The sequence below is a fragment of the Gymnoscopelus microlampas genome (assembly GCF_963454915.1).
Source record: "Gymnoscopelus microlampas genome assembly, chromosome: 18".
Classification (NCBI taxonomy): Eukaryota; Metazoa; Chordata; class Actinopteri; order Myctophiformes; family Myctophidae; genus Gymnoscopelus; species Gymnoscopelus microlampas.
Window position 1 is genome coordinate 37,818,079 of NC_139955.1, and position 16,338 is coordinate 37,834,416.

Genomic DNA, 16,338 nt, shown 5'->3' on the forward strand with positions numbered 1-16,338 from the left:
GGGGGGGGGTGGCTGTCTTTTCTTTCTGCAAATGCCATCTACATCAAAGGCCTTCCCATCGACTTTTAACACCAACAGGCAGCGAGAGAAAAGTGTGGGGGGGGGGGGAGGAAAGAGAGTTTTAGATATCAAACATTAAACAGCATTTTTCATTCATGAGCAAATCATGTCCTGTTTCTACAATAGAGGGGGGAAAAGCGCTGATTCAGTGAAGAGAGGCTGCGGGGGTAATTGATAGGAATCCAGCCAATGTAATTCCCAGGGGGAAACGCTGGATCATGAATTCCTACCCCGTACCCCCCCCCCCGCCAGCCAGCCAGCGGGGGAAGTGGACTATCTATAAGAACTCTTTCTTTCGTTTAATGGGTGCGAACATGAATTTTAAAAAAATACATCTAAGAGGAAACGTAGATATGAGTTGAACCTCTCTCTCTCTGTTTCTCTCTCTTTATACTGTATACAGTAAATTCATTCCCTAATTCAGTGGTTTTCAATCTTTTTCGCGTCAGGGACCCCCAAATTGACACATTATTAGCCCACGGACCCCCATTTGAAAAGATATGCCATGCAGGGACTCGACCATTTTGATTTCTTGGGGGTCCCCAATCTACACCGTATCATCATCATTAGCGTTCATTTAACTCTGACGGGTCCATTTGGTTCCATTTGTACACTCTCAGAGTTACGGACACATGAGGGTCAACTTGGTTCCTAACTATTCGTTTGGCTGGGGACCCCCTGGAACCCCCTCAAGGACCGCTGGTGGTCCCCGGACCACCGGTTGAGAACCACCCAAAAGCATCAAAAGTAGCAGATCTACAAGCTCGAAACGCGGCGCTTTTCGAGCTTGTAGATCTGCTACTTTTGAATTTAAATCCTGAAAAGTAACAGTTTTGAACATATGAGGTTTCCACTCGACAGAGACGATATACTGTATCTATATATATATATATATATACTGATTATACAGTACATAATGTCTATTTATATACGGTGTGCGTACACACGTACGCACACAGAGTGTGGTGTAGTGCGTCTACAAACAGATACTGTTAATTACTGTTTGCAGTGAACACATAATGTACAGCATCAGCCATCTGAAGCTGTGATTTTAATTAGCAGCTATATGTGACAGGGGGAAAAAAACGTTATCTTGTCATTTCATTCTACGGTGGACTATCTTTCTCCATATCACAAGCATTCCACAGAACAGAGGCTTAAATATAGTTATTGTTATCATTATTGTTAGTCATAGTATTACTAGTACAAGATACTCAATTCTAGTTGTTGGTTGGCTAAATATATATGAATCTAGATATACATTTCATATTTAATCAACTCTTTAAAGAGGTGCGGTGCCATGGTTTTGCACTTTTTCTGTTTTTCATGTGTCTATGAGGTTGATAGAACTTCATTAAGCCCCCTGGTGGTGTTTTTATGGTGTTTTTATGTCTTCTCTGACTATTTTTGAATTTCTTCCTGGAGGCTGAAACCTTGAGGGTCAAACGTGCCAATAGAAAAACAGCGCTTTGATGACGCAGTAGAAATATACCCTAGCCCCTCATTGTCATAACACAACAGGTGTGGGCATGAGGAGGAGGAGGGGGGACTAGGACAGGTGGGTGGTCTTGTAGGGAGGAGGCGGAGGGGACTGGTTCAGGTGGGAGGTGCTAAGGTGAGAAGCAGGTATACTTAATGAACTGGAGGCGTGTCCACAGATAGACGTAATTATAACACTTTCTGTACACTTTTTTGAACAAAATCTTCCTCCCAGTATAACCATAATACCTGATGATCATATTTTAGGGGGGGAGAAAATCACTGAAAATCACGGCACCCCGTCTTTAAGCACTAAAGCCTTAGTTTCATACTACGGCGTCAACGGCAACAATATCCTTCAAGCTCACAATATGTCGTGCTACAAAATCTCTGAACGTTTCCGCCTGTAACAACAACACACCCAAAAAATGGGACGGCAGGGTTTCTTTAAAGGTGGTTTGATTAATGCGTTTTTTTCTTCCCTGAGACATGAGCCGCGCGGTACAGAGGTGTCACATGGTGGTGGAGTTATTAAAAGAAAAGCGTGTCTACCACCAGTCTTGTCCCCCTGCAGTGGAGGAGGAGAGAGAGGAGAGAGAAAAAGTGTGACATGACTCCCAGGCCTATCCCGACCGCTTCATTAAGCCCATACAACATCCTTTCTCACATCCTCTCCATCTGTATTACGCCGACAAATCACCTCAAGGCTGCCGAGGCAAAATTGCTGTTTATCCCATTAAGACCTGGAACGCATCTGTGTCATTATTTTTGTTTATTTGAGCAAAAAAAAAAAAAGCATTATTTTAAACTTTGGGCTATTCAAAAATAGCAGATATACAAGCTCGTAGCGCGGCACCGAGTGCCGCGCTACGAGCTTGTAGATCTGCTATTTTTTTTTTTATCGTGAAAATTTGTGCAAATCTTTGAATATATATATTTATTTATCAAATCTTTGAATGTTTATTATTTTAAAGCGAACATTTTTTATCTCAAATCTTTGCTTCTGGGGGGGTCCCTAGAACAAACTATTTTGAGATGGGGGGTCGGCGGTCAAATACACATCATTTTGGGGGGGTCCTTGACATGAAAAATGTTTGAGCACCACTGATATAGAAACATACGTTTTTTTTTTCTTCAGAATACTGTTGGGATTTAGAAGACATTTTGTAGGAATCGGAACCTCAGGTCTTAATGGGTTATTTCACGGCGTAGAGAGAGAGAGAGAATAGATGAGTCTTGTTGTGCCGGTCCTGGGGGCTGGCAGGAGAAGAAGAAGACAGCGTGGCGAGAGAGAGAGAGAGAGAGAGAGAGAGAGGCTGCTCGTGGGCTGACTGGTGGTGTCCAAACAGACGGTGGGGATATGGGAAGAGTCAGGGGCTCCTGGGTAGCTGTAACCACACACACACACACAGTCTTGACTTGAGCTTGAGGTTTTGACTGTGCTGTAGTTTGTGTGGCTTGACAGGACTCTGACTTCCCCCCCCACCCCCGGCCTTTCCCCGTCGCTGCTAGAATTAGAGGCTGACGCTGTCAGAGGATAGTGGAAAACACTCAAATTGTCGTGGGAGGAATACATCAACAGCCATCCCCTCTCCCCAGCCCGCCGTGTTGCGCGCGCAACAACCTCTTCCGGCCCCCAAAAAGCAAACTCACACCAGAATGCTTGTGTAATTCATCAGCAAGTTTAGGTAGCTGTGTAGCCCTGGTTGTTGTTGTGTCTGAGAGACAAACTGGCCGGGATAGAGAGAGAACTCCCAGAGCTTTCCTTGGAAGAGAACCCTCTCAAACACCCCCCCCCCCCCCGCCCTGCCACCCCACACCCGCCTCGGTGCCCCCCACGGAGCACTGGCCTACTGGACTGGAAAAGGCAGCAAAGCAAACCATGACTGTCCTCAGCTGACACACACACACACACACACACACACACACACACACACACACACACACACACACACACACACACACACACACACACACACACACACACACACACACACACACACACACACACACACACACACACACACACACACACACACCTCAATGTGCACGCGGAACAAACACAAAGTCGAGCCATGTTGTATATCCCAGCGTACCTCGCTGAGAACAACACACCCAACAACAATAACAACAGCGATGGCGTCTCTAATTGGCAGAAACAAGACCGGCGCACCACGGAGAACATCCGTGGCGAGACGGCGCGTTCAAAGGGCGGGGCTAAAAAGTGCACCTTTTAAAAGACGATTAACATTTCACTGAGACAAACGGTTTCTTAAAGTGTCAGAGATGTAAGCGGCCTACACCAAGAGCTTTGGGTGGCTAAATGAAGCGTGTGTGTGTGTGTGCATGTGTGTGTGTGTGTGTGTGTGTGTGTGTGTGTGTGTGTGTGTGTCTGTGTGCATGTGTGTGTGTGTGTGTGTGCGTGTGTGTGTGTGTGTGTGTGCGCGTGCGTGTGTATTAATTAAGGAAGAAGAGAGGAGAGCCCCCCCTTACCTTTGCTCCGCGAGGAGAAGCTCAGGGAGAGCTGGGCAAAGAGGTCGGGATTCTCAAACTTCTCCTCCTTGACTTTGATCCAGAAGCAATTCTCTGCCATTTCCTGAGGCACTATCTGCAATGACACGGGGATTCCATTATCACCACAATCAGAGAGGCCGCCATTCCACCACTCTGCCACTCAAACAGTCCCTCTCACTGGAGATAGGGCTCTGTGTGTGCGCGTGCGTGTGCGTGTGCGTGTGCGTGTGTGTGTGTGTGTGTGTGTGCGCGTGCGTGTGTGTGCGCGTGTGCGTGTGTGTGCATGTGTGTGTGTGTGCGTGTGCGTGTGCGTGTGTGTGTGTGTGTGTGTGTGTGTGAGAGAGAGAGAGAGATAGAGAGAGAGATTTATTAAGAGACATTTATATAGAGACACTTATTAGGTGAGTGTTCAAGGTTGGCAGCAAGGTATCAGTATGTAGTAGCCTGCCACAAACTGAGGGACAGTGGGGTGACTATATAGTCTATATACATCATTTTGTTCATTAAGATGTCTGTCTGCTTATTGTTATCGTGTGTGTACCGTTTGTTATGGCATCGTGAGTATAACGTTTTTCTATCATACAGTCATGCCATTATTGCTTTGGCAATATGAGAACGCTGGTAGAGAGAGAGAGAGAGAGAGAGAGAGAGCGAGAGAGAGAGAGAAAGAGAGAGAATGAAAGAAGTAAAATGAGAAGATCAAACGGTCTTAGGACAACGTATTCTTTCATTATGTCACCCTTGAAGCTCACAACATATCCAGGACGTCACGCTAGTATGAACGCCTTCCTTTGAGTTAAACGAGGCACCAAAACATGCCTAACCTCTCCCAGAGAGGGGGAGAACAGAGAGAGAGAGAGAGAGAGAGAGAGAGAGAGAGAGAGAGATGGCACACGCCTCTATTGTGTCTGTGCGGATAATTGGCCTTTAATGTGAGTGGGCACCGTCCTCGGCCCACTACAGGTTGGTGTTGTTGAGTGGTGAGGTGAGTACACTCGGTGACACAGGCTGTTGTTCTCCATGGAGAGCTAGCTTATAGCTACACCTCTGTGATTAGCCCTCTCTAAACCTCCAGAGGCTACAGAGAGTGAGACACGCAGCAAAGCGCTGCAGGGGGGCAACACTTAACCCATTAAGACCTGGAACGCATCTGTCATTTTAAGATCTCTTTAGCTATTAAAAAAAATAAAAAATCATATCATTTTTTTAAAAACTATTTTTAAAGCAAACATTTTTTACTCAAATCTTTGCTTCTACAAATGTCTTCTAACTCATAACAACAATCCTACAAAAAAAACGCATGTTTTGCTATAATATCAGTGGTTTTCAAACTTTTTCATGTCAAGGACCCCCAAAATTATATGTATTTGGGCGCCGACCCATAAACATATGTTGCTCCAGGGACCCCCCAGAAGCAAAGGTTCGAGTAAAAAATGTTCGCTTTAAAACAATATATATTCAAAGATTTGCACACATTTTCACGATTTTTCAAAAATAGCAGATCTACAAGCTCGTAGCGCGGCACTCGGTGCCGCGCTACGAGCTTGTATATCTGCTATTTTTGAATAGCCAAAGTGTAAAATAATGCTTTTTAGCTCAAATCAAAAAGTGACACAGACACGTTCCAGGTCTCAATGGGTTAAGAGAGAGAGAGAAAATATGAAGCCCACTTAATGCTGACAATTATTCTATAGAACACATACGAGCGGCAAGGTGGGCGGGAACAGGTGTGCGTGCGACGTTGACAGCTGTGCGCGGCACACCGCGCAACAAAATGCCCCCAGCTAGCACCCTTCTTCTCCACTCACCTACGTCCCCCTCTAAAACACTAGAATGTGGTCCACTCCCCTTACCCACTAAAAAAAAAGTGCCATTCATAGTGGGTAGTGGTGTTGGACAAGGTTGTTGTAGTTTAGCATTGTTTTCATTAGATAAAAGCTGCAACGACGTGGCTGGTGGTATAGTTGTCACCTGGTCAGTCTGAGTGTGTGGTGTTTACATTATGTCATTGTGTGTTTATTTGTCACCATAAGAGCATCACGACTATGCAAAATGCACACCTTTACAGGTGTGTAGTTCAGATCACAATAATGCAAAAAAAAAAGTGAAAAAAAAGTGTCTGGAATGATCGATTGTCATTCAGAGAAGTAGAATGTGGATGTGACGTCGTTCCAAAAAACGATTTTCAGAAAAACAACTGTAACTCAGTTTCTTTCTTTTTTTTTCATTGAAAACCACTCGTTTTCAGCAGGCCGAAGCCCCAAAATGGCGGATCGCGGTTGAAACGTTGTCGTTCCTATGGATACACAGATCCCTCCGCTAACCCACGGGGACTATTTTGTTTGTGTTTTTGGGACACAATGTCGGTTCCGCAGCGTTTCAAATATCATCGGATTAAGGTAATTATACTCTGGCAAGGGGATAGAAAACTATGTTTAATATCTTGGCAATCAATGTGTTAATATCCAACCAAAATACTAGGCTCATAAATGAAATGAAACTACTGTATTGTGTGTTTAAAACAAACAGCTAAAACAAAGTAAAACTACAGAGAAAATGTCCTTACTGTCCGTCTTTGTCAATTTAAGGACATGTGTAATTTTAGCTTGTTTTGCTTGTTAAATATTTTATTAATTAGCTATAATAATAACCTTGGTGGTGAACTACTCAAATCTGGCGCCGTAAAACCATCAACTATGACAGTTATGGATTGTTCAGAAATGCTGCAAGTGAAATGGGGAAATGTATTATTACTACTATTAACCCATTGACACCTGAAGCCGATTCTACATGTCTCCTAAATCTCAACAGTTTTCTGAAAAACGTATGTTTCTATATCAGTGGTGCTCAATCTTTTACATGTCAAGGACCCCCAAAATGATATGTATTTGGCCGCGGACCCCCATCAAAATATTTTGTTCCAGGGACCCCCAGAAGCAAAGATTTGAGTTAAAAATGTTCGCTTTAAAAAAATATATTTTCAAAGATTTGCACACATTTTCACGATTTTTCAAAAATAGCAGATCTACAAGCTCATAGAGCGGCACTCGGTGCCGCGCTATGAGCTTGTATATCTGCTATTTTTGAATAGCCAAAGTGTAAAATAATGCTTTTTAGCTCAAATCTAAAAATGACACAGTTCCAGGTCTTAATGGGTTAAGAGTTGAGGACATGCGCTGCTGTCATATTATTTTTTCTTCCAATACTGCACATATCAAGGGCCTTGACAGGCGTGACAAGGACAGATTTATGACAGCCAAGACGAGAACATCAGAGGAAGTCTCGGCTTACATCTGACAAGTAGTAGTAGAGGTATATGTGTTCGTATTCCAATGTCGCTGAGCTGCATAAAAAAAAATGACTAAACTTCACCCTCCCCCGGAGAGCCTGCAGTGACTGTAGAGGCCAGTCGTTCCCCCCCCCCCCCCCCCCCAACTTCAAATGAAACCTGAAATCTGATCATTTTTATATAATTGGTTCTCAAAGTGGGGTCCGGGGACCTACAGGGGTCCTTAATAAGGGGTGGTTCCGGCCGGGCGGTCCCCCAGCTAAAGTGGCCAACATAGCATCACGATAATGTTTAACCACGTAATCCATTTATGTTGTTTTATTAACCCTTTAACACATCCACTGCCAGGCCCGTAGTCCTACGGGCCGTTAAATCCAACCGTTAACTGCCGTTCCCGTAGCCCGTAGTCCCGTAGTTTTCCCATGTTAAATCGTGCAGGTGCAGATTCCGGATTTTTTTTGCACTTCCGGTCTCGAAGTGGGCGGACCGGAAACGAAATAATACTGTTTCCGGTTTTTCTCCCGCCTCCGTTTCCTGTCTAGCGGTCAACTTTGGACGCCATTATCTCTGGCTTGTTGTTTTTCTCACCGCATCCACCATTTTAGCGTTTTCCTCTCGTTCTCCAGAATGCAGTGTCGGATCGCCGCACGGTTTTCAGCGTTTTGTTCGGTCGGGTCCCGTGTTTGTGTCGAACCAAATGAACGCGGATTTTAAACGGATTTAGCGGGGCCTATGACGGAATCAAAAAAACAAAAAAGGTAAGAAATTGCTTGGCACTACGATGGACGTTCTGAGATTAGCCGATGGCAGTCAATGTGTTAAGACCGGGAACGCACGATTTCTTTGGCTATTCAAAAATAGCAGATATACAAGCTCATAGCGCCGTGCTATGAGCTTGTAGATCTGCTATTTATTGAAAAAATATGAACATTTGTGTAAATCTTTGAATATCTATTTTTATAGCGAACATTTGTAACTTAATCTTTGCTTCTGGGGGATTCTACAAATGTCTTCTAATTCTTAACAACAACAACAAAAAAAAACGTATGTTGCTATAATGTCAGTGGTTCCAAACTTTTTCATGTCAAGGACCCCCAAAATTATATGTAGTTGGCTGCGGACCCCCATCTCAAAATATTTAGTTCCAGGGACCCCCCCAGAAGCAAAGATTTGGGTTACAAAAAAAAAATATATATATATATAATATTCAAAGATTTGCACACATTTTCACAGTAAAAAATAACAATAAAATAGCAGATATACAAGCTTGTATATCTGCTATTTTTGAATAGCCAAATAAATGACAGAGATGCTTCCCCGGTCGTAAAGGGTTACATGCGCTTTACAAATAAAATGGACTTGCCTTACAATTCATGGAGCTAGCGTATAGATATTGCAGCACATTGCAGACGATAACACATTGGTTATGAGAACAGCTAAAAGGCTTCTCCTACCTTCCAAACAGTAGCAGCAAATGAGCGATGTGAGGGAGATATCAAACGGTGGTTCATTTTAATTGCCCTCTTTTCCCGGCGCCTATAAAATTAAGTTGTTTTTCTCTCCGCGAAAAAACCCATAATCAACAGGGATGAAAAAAAAAGATACGGGGTGACAATAATCAAATTAAATGCAGTGCTTAGCGGAGGGAAATGTGTGAAAATGTTACCGTATAAACTAATAAAACTTATTTTTGTGCTTCTGTTTGGGAAAATAATGGGTCCACCTGAGGTAAAAAAGGGAGCGGGAGTCATGCTAGGCGTGGTAAACACACACGGTGTGAACCCCCCTGCCCACTTTGTGATACAAACAGCACCGAACCGGATTACTGACCCCCTGCCCACCGTTATACAGCCTATCCTGTCCTGCTATCTCCGTCTGGTCTGGAGATAGCGCGGACATCTGGTGAGCCTCTGCATTTATCTGATAACTCAGTGAACTGGTTTGAACTTCTAGCTAACGCGCCGCAGTGTGAAGGACTTTTTTTTTTGGAGCAGTACTTAGTTTGATAGTAATGGCATCATAGACTTTGTACCGCGGCTGGTCTTCCTCTTTCCTGTGGTGGTTTAACCCATTAAGACCTGGAACTGTGTCACTTTCAGATTTGAGCTAAAAGGCGTTATTTACACTTTGGCTATTCAAAAATAGCAGATATACAAGCTCATAGCGCAGCACCGAGTGCCGCGCTACGAGCTTGTAGATCTGCTATTTTTGAAAAATCGTGAAAATGTGTGCAAATCTTTGAATATATATATTTTTACAGCGAACATTTTTAACTCAAATCTTTGCTTCTGGGGGTCCCTGGAACAAAATATTTTGATGGGGGTCCGCGGCCAAATACATATGACTTTGGGGGTCCTTGACATGAAAAAGATTGAGCACCACTGATATAGAAACATATGTTTTTCAGAAAACTGTTGGGATTTAGGAGACATGTAGAATCGGCTTCAGGTCTCAATGGGTTAAGCTTACTGGGGCACGACTGCGGGGACTGAACAGCCCCCCACCATCCCCCCATCCCCCCCCCGGCCGGGTGTCGAAAGACTCACCAATGCTCTGTGATTCTCGGTTTTAACATCACTGATCTATGTCCAAGGCACGTTGGATCTCAAAAAGAGTGTGCCACTTCCGCCCTCAAATAAGCATCCCATCGCAGATGTGCGCTGAGGCCATTCCGTGTGGAGGTTTGCCCTCATTCTTTTTTTTAGGGGTGCAGGGGGTGAAGGAGTGTTGGAGATGGGGGGGGGGGCCCTTGCTCTGCTTGCTTGCCTCAGACGCGACTGAGCAATCATTTACTTTTTTACAGTAAACGCGTTCCGTTCCCCCGTGTGGGTGTTCAAACCCAAGGAGAAATTACATTACACTACCTCAGGGCTACAATCTCCACTACCAGTTCTCACACACACACACGCACGCACACACACACACACACACACACACACACACACACACACACACACACACACACGGCTGGGGGAGAATAAATAAATAAATAAAAAGGGAAATAAATAAATAAATGTTTCCCTTACTTTATTGCTCTTGCCTGCTTTACTATCCAAAGCACTTTGCTCCACTCTTACCTACATGCTGTTCTTACGAGATGGAGGGGTCCCAAGTGGGTGATTTTAAAAAAGGTAAAAAGGTGCACATTCATTCTCTCTCGCGGCTATAACCTCTTTCTGTCAACTCTCCATGTCTATCTTCTTTTCAACTCCCTCTCTCTCCCTCCCTCCTTTCCACTCCCCCTCTCTCATTGAGTTATTATGCGTGCATCCTTTTCATCAACATTGAGATAAGAATTCTTCCTCTCTCTCTCCTCCCCTCGCTCGTCCTATCCCGACGTGTATTATTCATATTTACTCTTGTTTAACCCGTTAAAGACCGGGAACGCATCTGTGTAACCACTAAAAACAACCATTGTTTTATACTTTAGCCATTCAAAAATAGCAGATCTACAAGCTCATAGCGCGGCACTATGAGCTTGTAGATCGGCTATTTTTGAAAGATCGTGAACATTTGTGCAAATCTTTGAATATATATTTTCTAAAGCGAACATTTGTAACTCAAATCTGTGCTTCTGGGGGGTCCCTGGAACAACGTATTTTGAGATAAGGGTCCGTGGCCAAATACACATCAATTTGGGTGGTCCTTGATATGAAAGAAGTTTGAGGACCACTGATATTATCGCAACTTAAGTTATTTTTTTTTAAATGTTGTTTAGAATACATTTGTAGGATCCCCAAAAGCAAAGATTTGAGTTGCACACATTTTCACGATTAAAGTGACGCGCTGTGAGCTTGTAAATCCGCTATTTTTTAATAGCCCAAAGAAATCTCAAAATGACACAGATGCGTTCCCGGTCTTAATGGGTTAAATTATAGGGAGGGGAGCGGGAGATAGGAGAGTTGAAGGCTTTGGAAAAAAAAGAAAAAAAGAAGGTACTATCCACTCCTTTCCTCCTTAAAAGAATAAAAAATAAAAAATCTGTCCATGGTGGCTGCGGGCGCCGCCGCGCCTCCATCTGCTGCGCGCGGAGAAGACAGACGACTCATGTCCCACTTAATCCACACAGGAGACGCAGATTGCTTTTCCTCAGGTGGTTATGAATTCCATTTGCATCTCCAGACTCTGGCGTCCGTGAAAGCAAGGTTAATGCACAGGCACATCCACTCATTACTGCACCAGGATTGGGCATGAATGGAACACAGTATACAGTGCCAGTGGTTCCCAAAAAAAATGTTCCATTCCAAGGACCCCCAAAAGAGCCCTAGCCTCTGGCTGCGGGGCCCCCTACTGTGAAATGGCTTAACCCATTGAGGCCTGAGGTTCCGATTCTGCAAAATGTCTTCTAAAGCCTAACGGTTTTCTGAAAAACGTATGTTTCTATATTAGTGGTTTTCAAACTTTTTCATGTCAAGGACCCCCAAAATGATATGAATTTGGCCGCGGACCGCCATTTCAAAATATTTTGTTCCAGGGACCCCCCAGAAGCAAATATTTGAGTTAATGTTTGCTTTAAAAGAATATATATATTCAAAGATTTGCAAACATTTTCACGACTTTTCAAAAATAGCAGATATACAAGTTCATAGCGCGGCACTCGGTGCCGCGCTATGAGCTTGTATATCTGCTATTTTTGAATAGCCAAAGTGTAAAATAATGCTTTTTAGCTCAAATCAAGATGTGACACAGATGCGTTCCAGGTCTTAATGGCTTAAAAAATAAATGTAAAATATATATATATATATTTTTTTATCTACACGCTCAAAATGCACTGTGATGTGCATGTACATTTGAAATTTTAAAAGTTTAATAATAATGACATCCCCGAAATAGGGATACCAGGTTTAATGTGGTTATACTGGCACAATAATCTCATCAATTGAAATTGAATTTAATTTGCGTGTGCGTCTGTCTAAGGGGCACGATTATAACATGAATGAAGTATGAATGATGGGTAATGATGACATATTCATTTGTATTGTTCCCCCACCCCCCCCCCCCCCTTTTTCATAACACTGTTCGAATAACAGGGAGTTGCAAACCTACAGTATGGGAATTGCAGACACTGTGAACATGCAATTATCTACAACGTACATGTGGTACATAACACGCAACATGAAACAACAACGCACACCTGTTCTGAACACATACCTGTTTGCATGGATGCAAGCACACGCACACACACGCAGGCACACGCACACAAGCACGCACGCACGCACGCACACAGAGCCGCATCTGGTATTAACCCATTAAGACCTGGAACTGTGTCATTTTTTGATTTGAACTAAAAAGCATTATTTTACACTTTGGGCTATTCAAAAATAGCAGATATACAAGCTCATAGCGCGGCACCGAGTGCCGCGCTATGAGCTTGTAGATCTGCTATTTTTGAAAATTTGTGAAAATGTGTGCAAATCTTTGAATATATATATTTTTAAAGCGAACATTTTTAACTCAAATCTTTGCTTCTGGGGGTCCCTGGAACAAAATATTTTGATGGGGGTCCGCGGCCAAATACATATCATTTCGGGGGTCCTTGACATGAAAAAGATTGAGTACCACTGATAGCCTATAGAAACATAGGTTTTTCAGAAAAGTTGAGATTTAGGAGACATGTAGAATCGGCTTCAGGTATCAATGGGTTAATGAGATGCAAAACACCACTTTCTTGATGTGCGTTCTACTGTATGAATGGCTCTCTGATTATCTATTCAGTGAGAATTTGCAAGGGATATTAAGCGCATTGGGTTGATTAATGTGGTGAAATGGCCAGTTGTGTCTCTCTCATCAACGCGGATGGATGAATGCCTTTAAAATCATTCTTTGTTCACATGAAAATAATAATCTTACAACAAAATCACACAGAATCTCTGTGCGTGTGTCCGTCTGTCTGTAGTTCACATTATCTTGAGATAAGACGGACAAAGACAGACAGACGGGGGTACTCTTACAACGGGTGTTGTTTTTGACAGCAAATTTTGATTTAGTTTTAGTCATAGTCTTTTGAGTAAAATTCCATTTGGTTTTAGTCATCTGAAATGTTTTAGTTTTTGTCTAGTTTTAGTCGACTAAATATCATAAGATTATAGTCGACTAAATCTACAGTTGATTTAGTCGACTACAATGTGTTTTGGCGGTGCCTTGATGGCGTCGTAATGGCTGATTTTACACTTAATTGCATGCTGAAAATAGCCGATCTACAAGTTGTAGATCTACTACTTGTAGATCGGCTATTTTCAGAGCGCAACACCTGAGCGTTTTAGTTCTACTGGATCTCTTCTCCACTAATCCCTCACTAACACTCTAGTTTTTATTTGTTGACAAAATTGTCAATATATTTAGTCATAGTTTTAGTCATCGTAGCTTAGTTTTTATTTCGTTTTTATGTCATTTTCGTCAGTGACAAAAGGTAGTCTAGTTTTAGTCGACGAAATCAACACTACAACGGGTACTGCATAAAGTGGGTGGGGCATGCATCGTGCCTGAGTAGGCCGTTGCCACCGGTCTAGTAGTAGTAATAATAAAATAGTAAACATTCAAAGCTTTGGATCAATTTGAGGTTTTGTCTCCCAATTAAACCCGTAAAGATCGTTTTCACCAAAAGCGTGATTTCAAAAGAAAAAGCCCTGACATTTTAGCTGTTGTTGTCAATAGTAAGATATATTAACCCATTAAGACCTGGAACTGTGCCATTTTTAGATGTGAGCTAAAAAGCATTATTTTACACTTTGGGCTATTCAAAAATAGCAGATATACAAGCTCATAGCGCGGCACCGAGTGCCGCGCTACGAGCTTGTAGATCTGCTATTTTTGAAAAATCGTGAAAATGTGTGCAAATCTTTGAATATATATATTTTTAAAGCGAACATTTTTTACTCAAATATTTGCTTCTGGGGGTCCCTGGAACAAAATATTTTGATGGGGGGCCAAATACATATAATTTTGGGGGTCCTTGACATGAAAGAGTTTGAGCACCACTGATATAGAAACATACGTTTTTCAGAAAACTGTTGAGATTTAGGAGACATGTAGAATCGGCTTCAGGTCTCAATGGGTTAAAAAAAAAAAAGCAAGGTTACACAGAAGCATTATGCAAAACCCACTACAAAATTAATGCAAAGAAGTCCTGAGGCAATGGATAAATTAACTATGGTAAAATATCGCCTCCATGGCAGGAGAATGCCCTATTGAAACCATATTCAAATGTGGCGTGAACATTACACAACACATGGTCTTCATTCAATTATGCTAAGAAGAAGAGTGTGTGCAAAGGCAAGGACACTTGAGCGGTGGAAATTGTTTACTGCTGAATCTCTTCAAATGGGTGCTGAGTGGGGAATAGTGTGGCCCCGTGGCAGAGCGTCTGTTTGGCTAGATTAACCCGTTAAGACCGGGAACGCATAACTGTGTCATTTTTTTTTGGATTTATTTGGGCTATTTTTTATTTATTTTTATTTTTTGAAAATGTGTGCAAATCTTTGAATACATGTACATTTATAAGTCAAATCTTCGCTTCTGGGGGGGTCCCTGGAACAACATATTTTGAGATGGGGGTCCGCGGCCAAATACATATAATTTCAGGGGTCCTTGACATGAAAAAAGTTTGAGAACCACTGATATTATAGCAACATAAGTTTTTTTTCTAAAAACTGTTAGGATTTAGAAGACATTTGTAGAATCCCCCAGAAGTAAAGATTTAAGGTTAAAAATGTTGGCTTTAAAAATATATATATTCAAAGATTTGCACACACTTTCACGAATTCTCAAAAAAATAACAGATCTACAAGCTCGTAGCGCGGCACTTGGTGCCGCGCTACGAGCTTGTATATCTGTTATTTTTGAATAGCCCAAATAAATAAAAAAAATTACACACAGATGCGTTCCCGGTCTTAATGGGTTAAGTGTGGAATTGAATAGAACTCCCTTCTTGGTTGGGACCTTCAGCAATAAGGCATATTTTCGCCCGTGTGTGTGAGGTGGCCACTTGAAAAAAAACTCCCGCCAGGCATCGTATAGGAAATCAAGCGGAGGAGCCACTCCGGAAGCTCTTAACGTGTTTCGGCCTGGGAGGAAATCATATATCCTATTTAGACCCTCCCAATCAGCAAAATGGCGCATAATTATGCGGGGGTAACATTTTTTCAAAAAGGCCGCATCGCATCGCATAATATGCACATCGTATCGCATAATATGCATATTGCATAATATGCGTTTCGCATCGCATATTTCGCAACTTTTCACATATTTCGCATTTTCGATTTTTTCCCCCGCACATTTTAATGTTCACATATTGCCGCATATTTCACAACTTCCCGCAATTTCACATCATAAAATTGCATATTTCATCGCACAATCAAGGCTTTTAGGCCGCAGAATCAAGAGTTTTAGCCCGCATAATCAGCGCGTTTTTGCCCGTGTTTTTCTGGAGGGTCTACTACCTATTGCATGAAATAAATCATCAGAATAAGCTTCTGCCTCCCCCTGGACAGCCGGGGCGCCTGATGGAGGGGAAAGGAACTGGTTGGAATAACGTGTTCCTTCCACGCTGCTACGTCCAACCAGGGAAACTCCCCCCCTGTCAGGTGACAAGAAGGTCAGTTGGCTCTCATGCATTGAAGGAGGCATGAGCTCGGCCCTGGGCTCCCTAGGTTGGCAGAGGTAGTGCCCAGGATTACATAGACCAGTGGTTCTCAACCAGTGGTCCGGGGACCACCAGTGGTCCTTGAGGGGGTTCCAGGGGGTCCCCAACCAAATGAATAGTTAGGAACCAAATTGACCCTTATGTGTCTGTAACTCTGAGAGTGTACAAATGGAACCAAATGGACCCTAACGGGTCCATTTGGTTTCATTTGTACACTCTCAGAGTTAAATGAACACTAATGATGATGATACAGTGTTGATTGGGACCCCCCAAGAAATCAAAATGCTTGAGTCCCTGGCATATCTTTTCAAATGGGGGTCCCTGGGCTAATATGTGTCAATTTGGGGGTCCTTGA

At 42.8% G+C, this 16,338-nt stretch overlaps 1 protein-coding gene across 1 annotated transcript in view; it reads right to left on the reverse strand.

Moving 5' to 3' along the window:
• The window catches only part of diaph2 (diaphanous-related formin 2), an 824,520-nt gene that overhangs the window by 500,442 nt on the left and 307,740 nt on the right, over positions 1 to 16,338 (reverse strand). Inside the window, exon 19 of the mRNA XM_084041781.1 lies at positions 4,033 to 4,147. Coding sequence (XP_083897907.1) covers positions 4,033 to 4,147 — 115 coding nt within the window. The remainder of the gene's footprint in view (positions 1 to 4,032; positions 4,148 to 16,338) is intronic.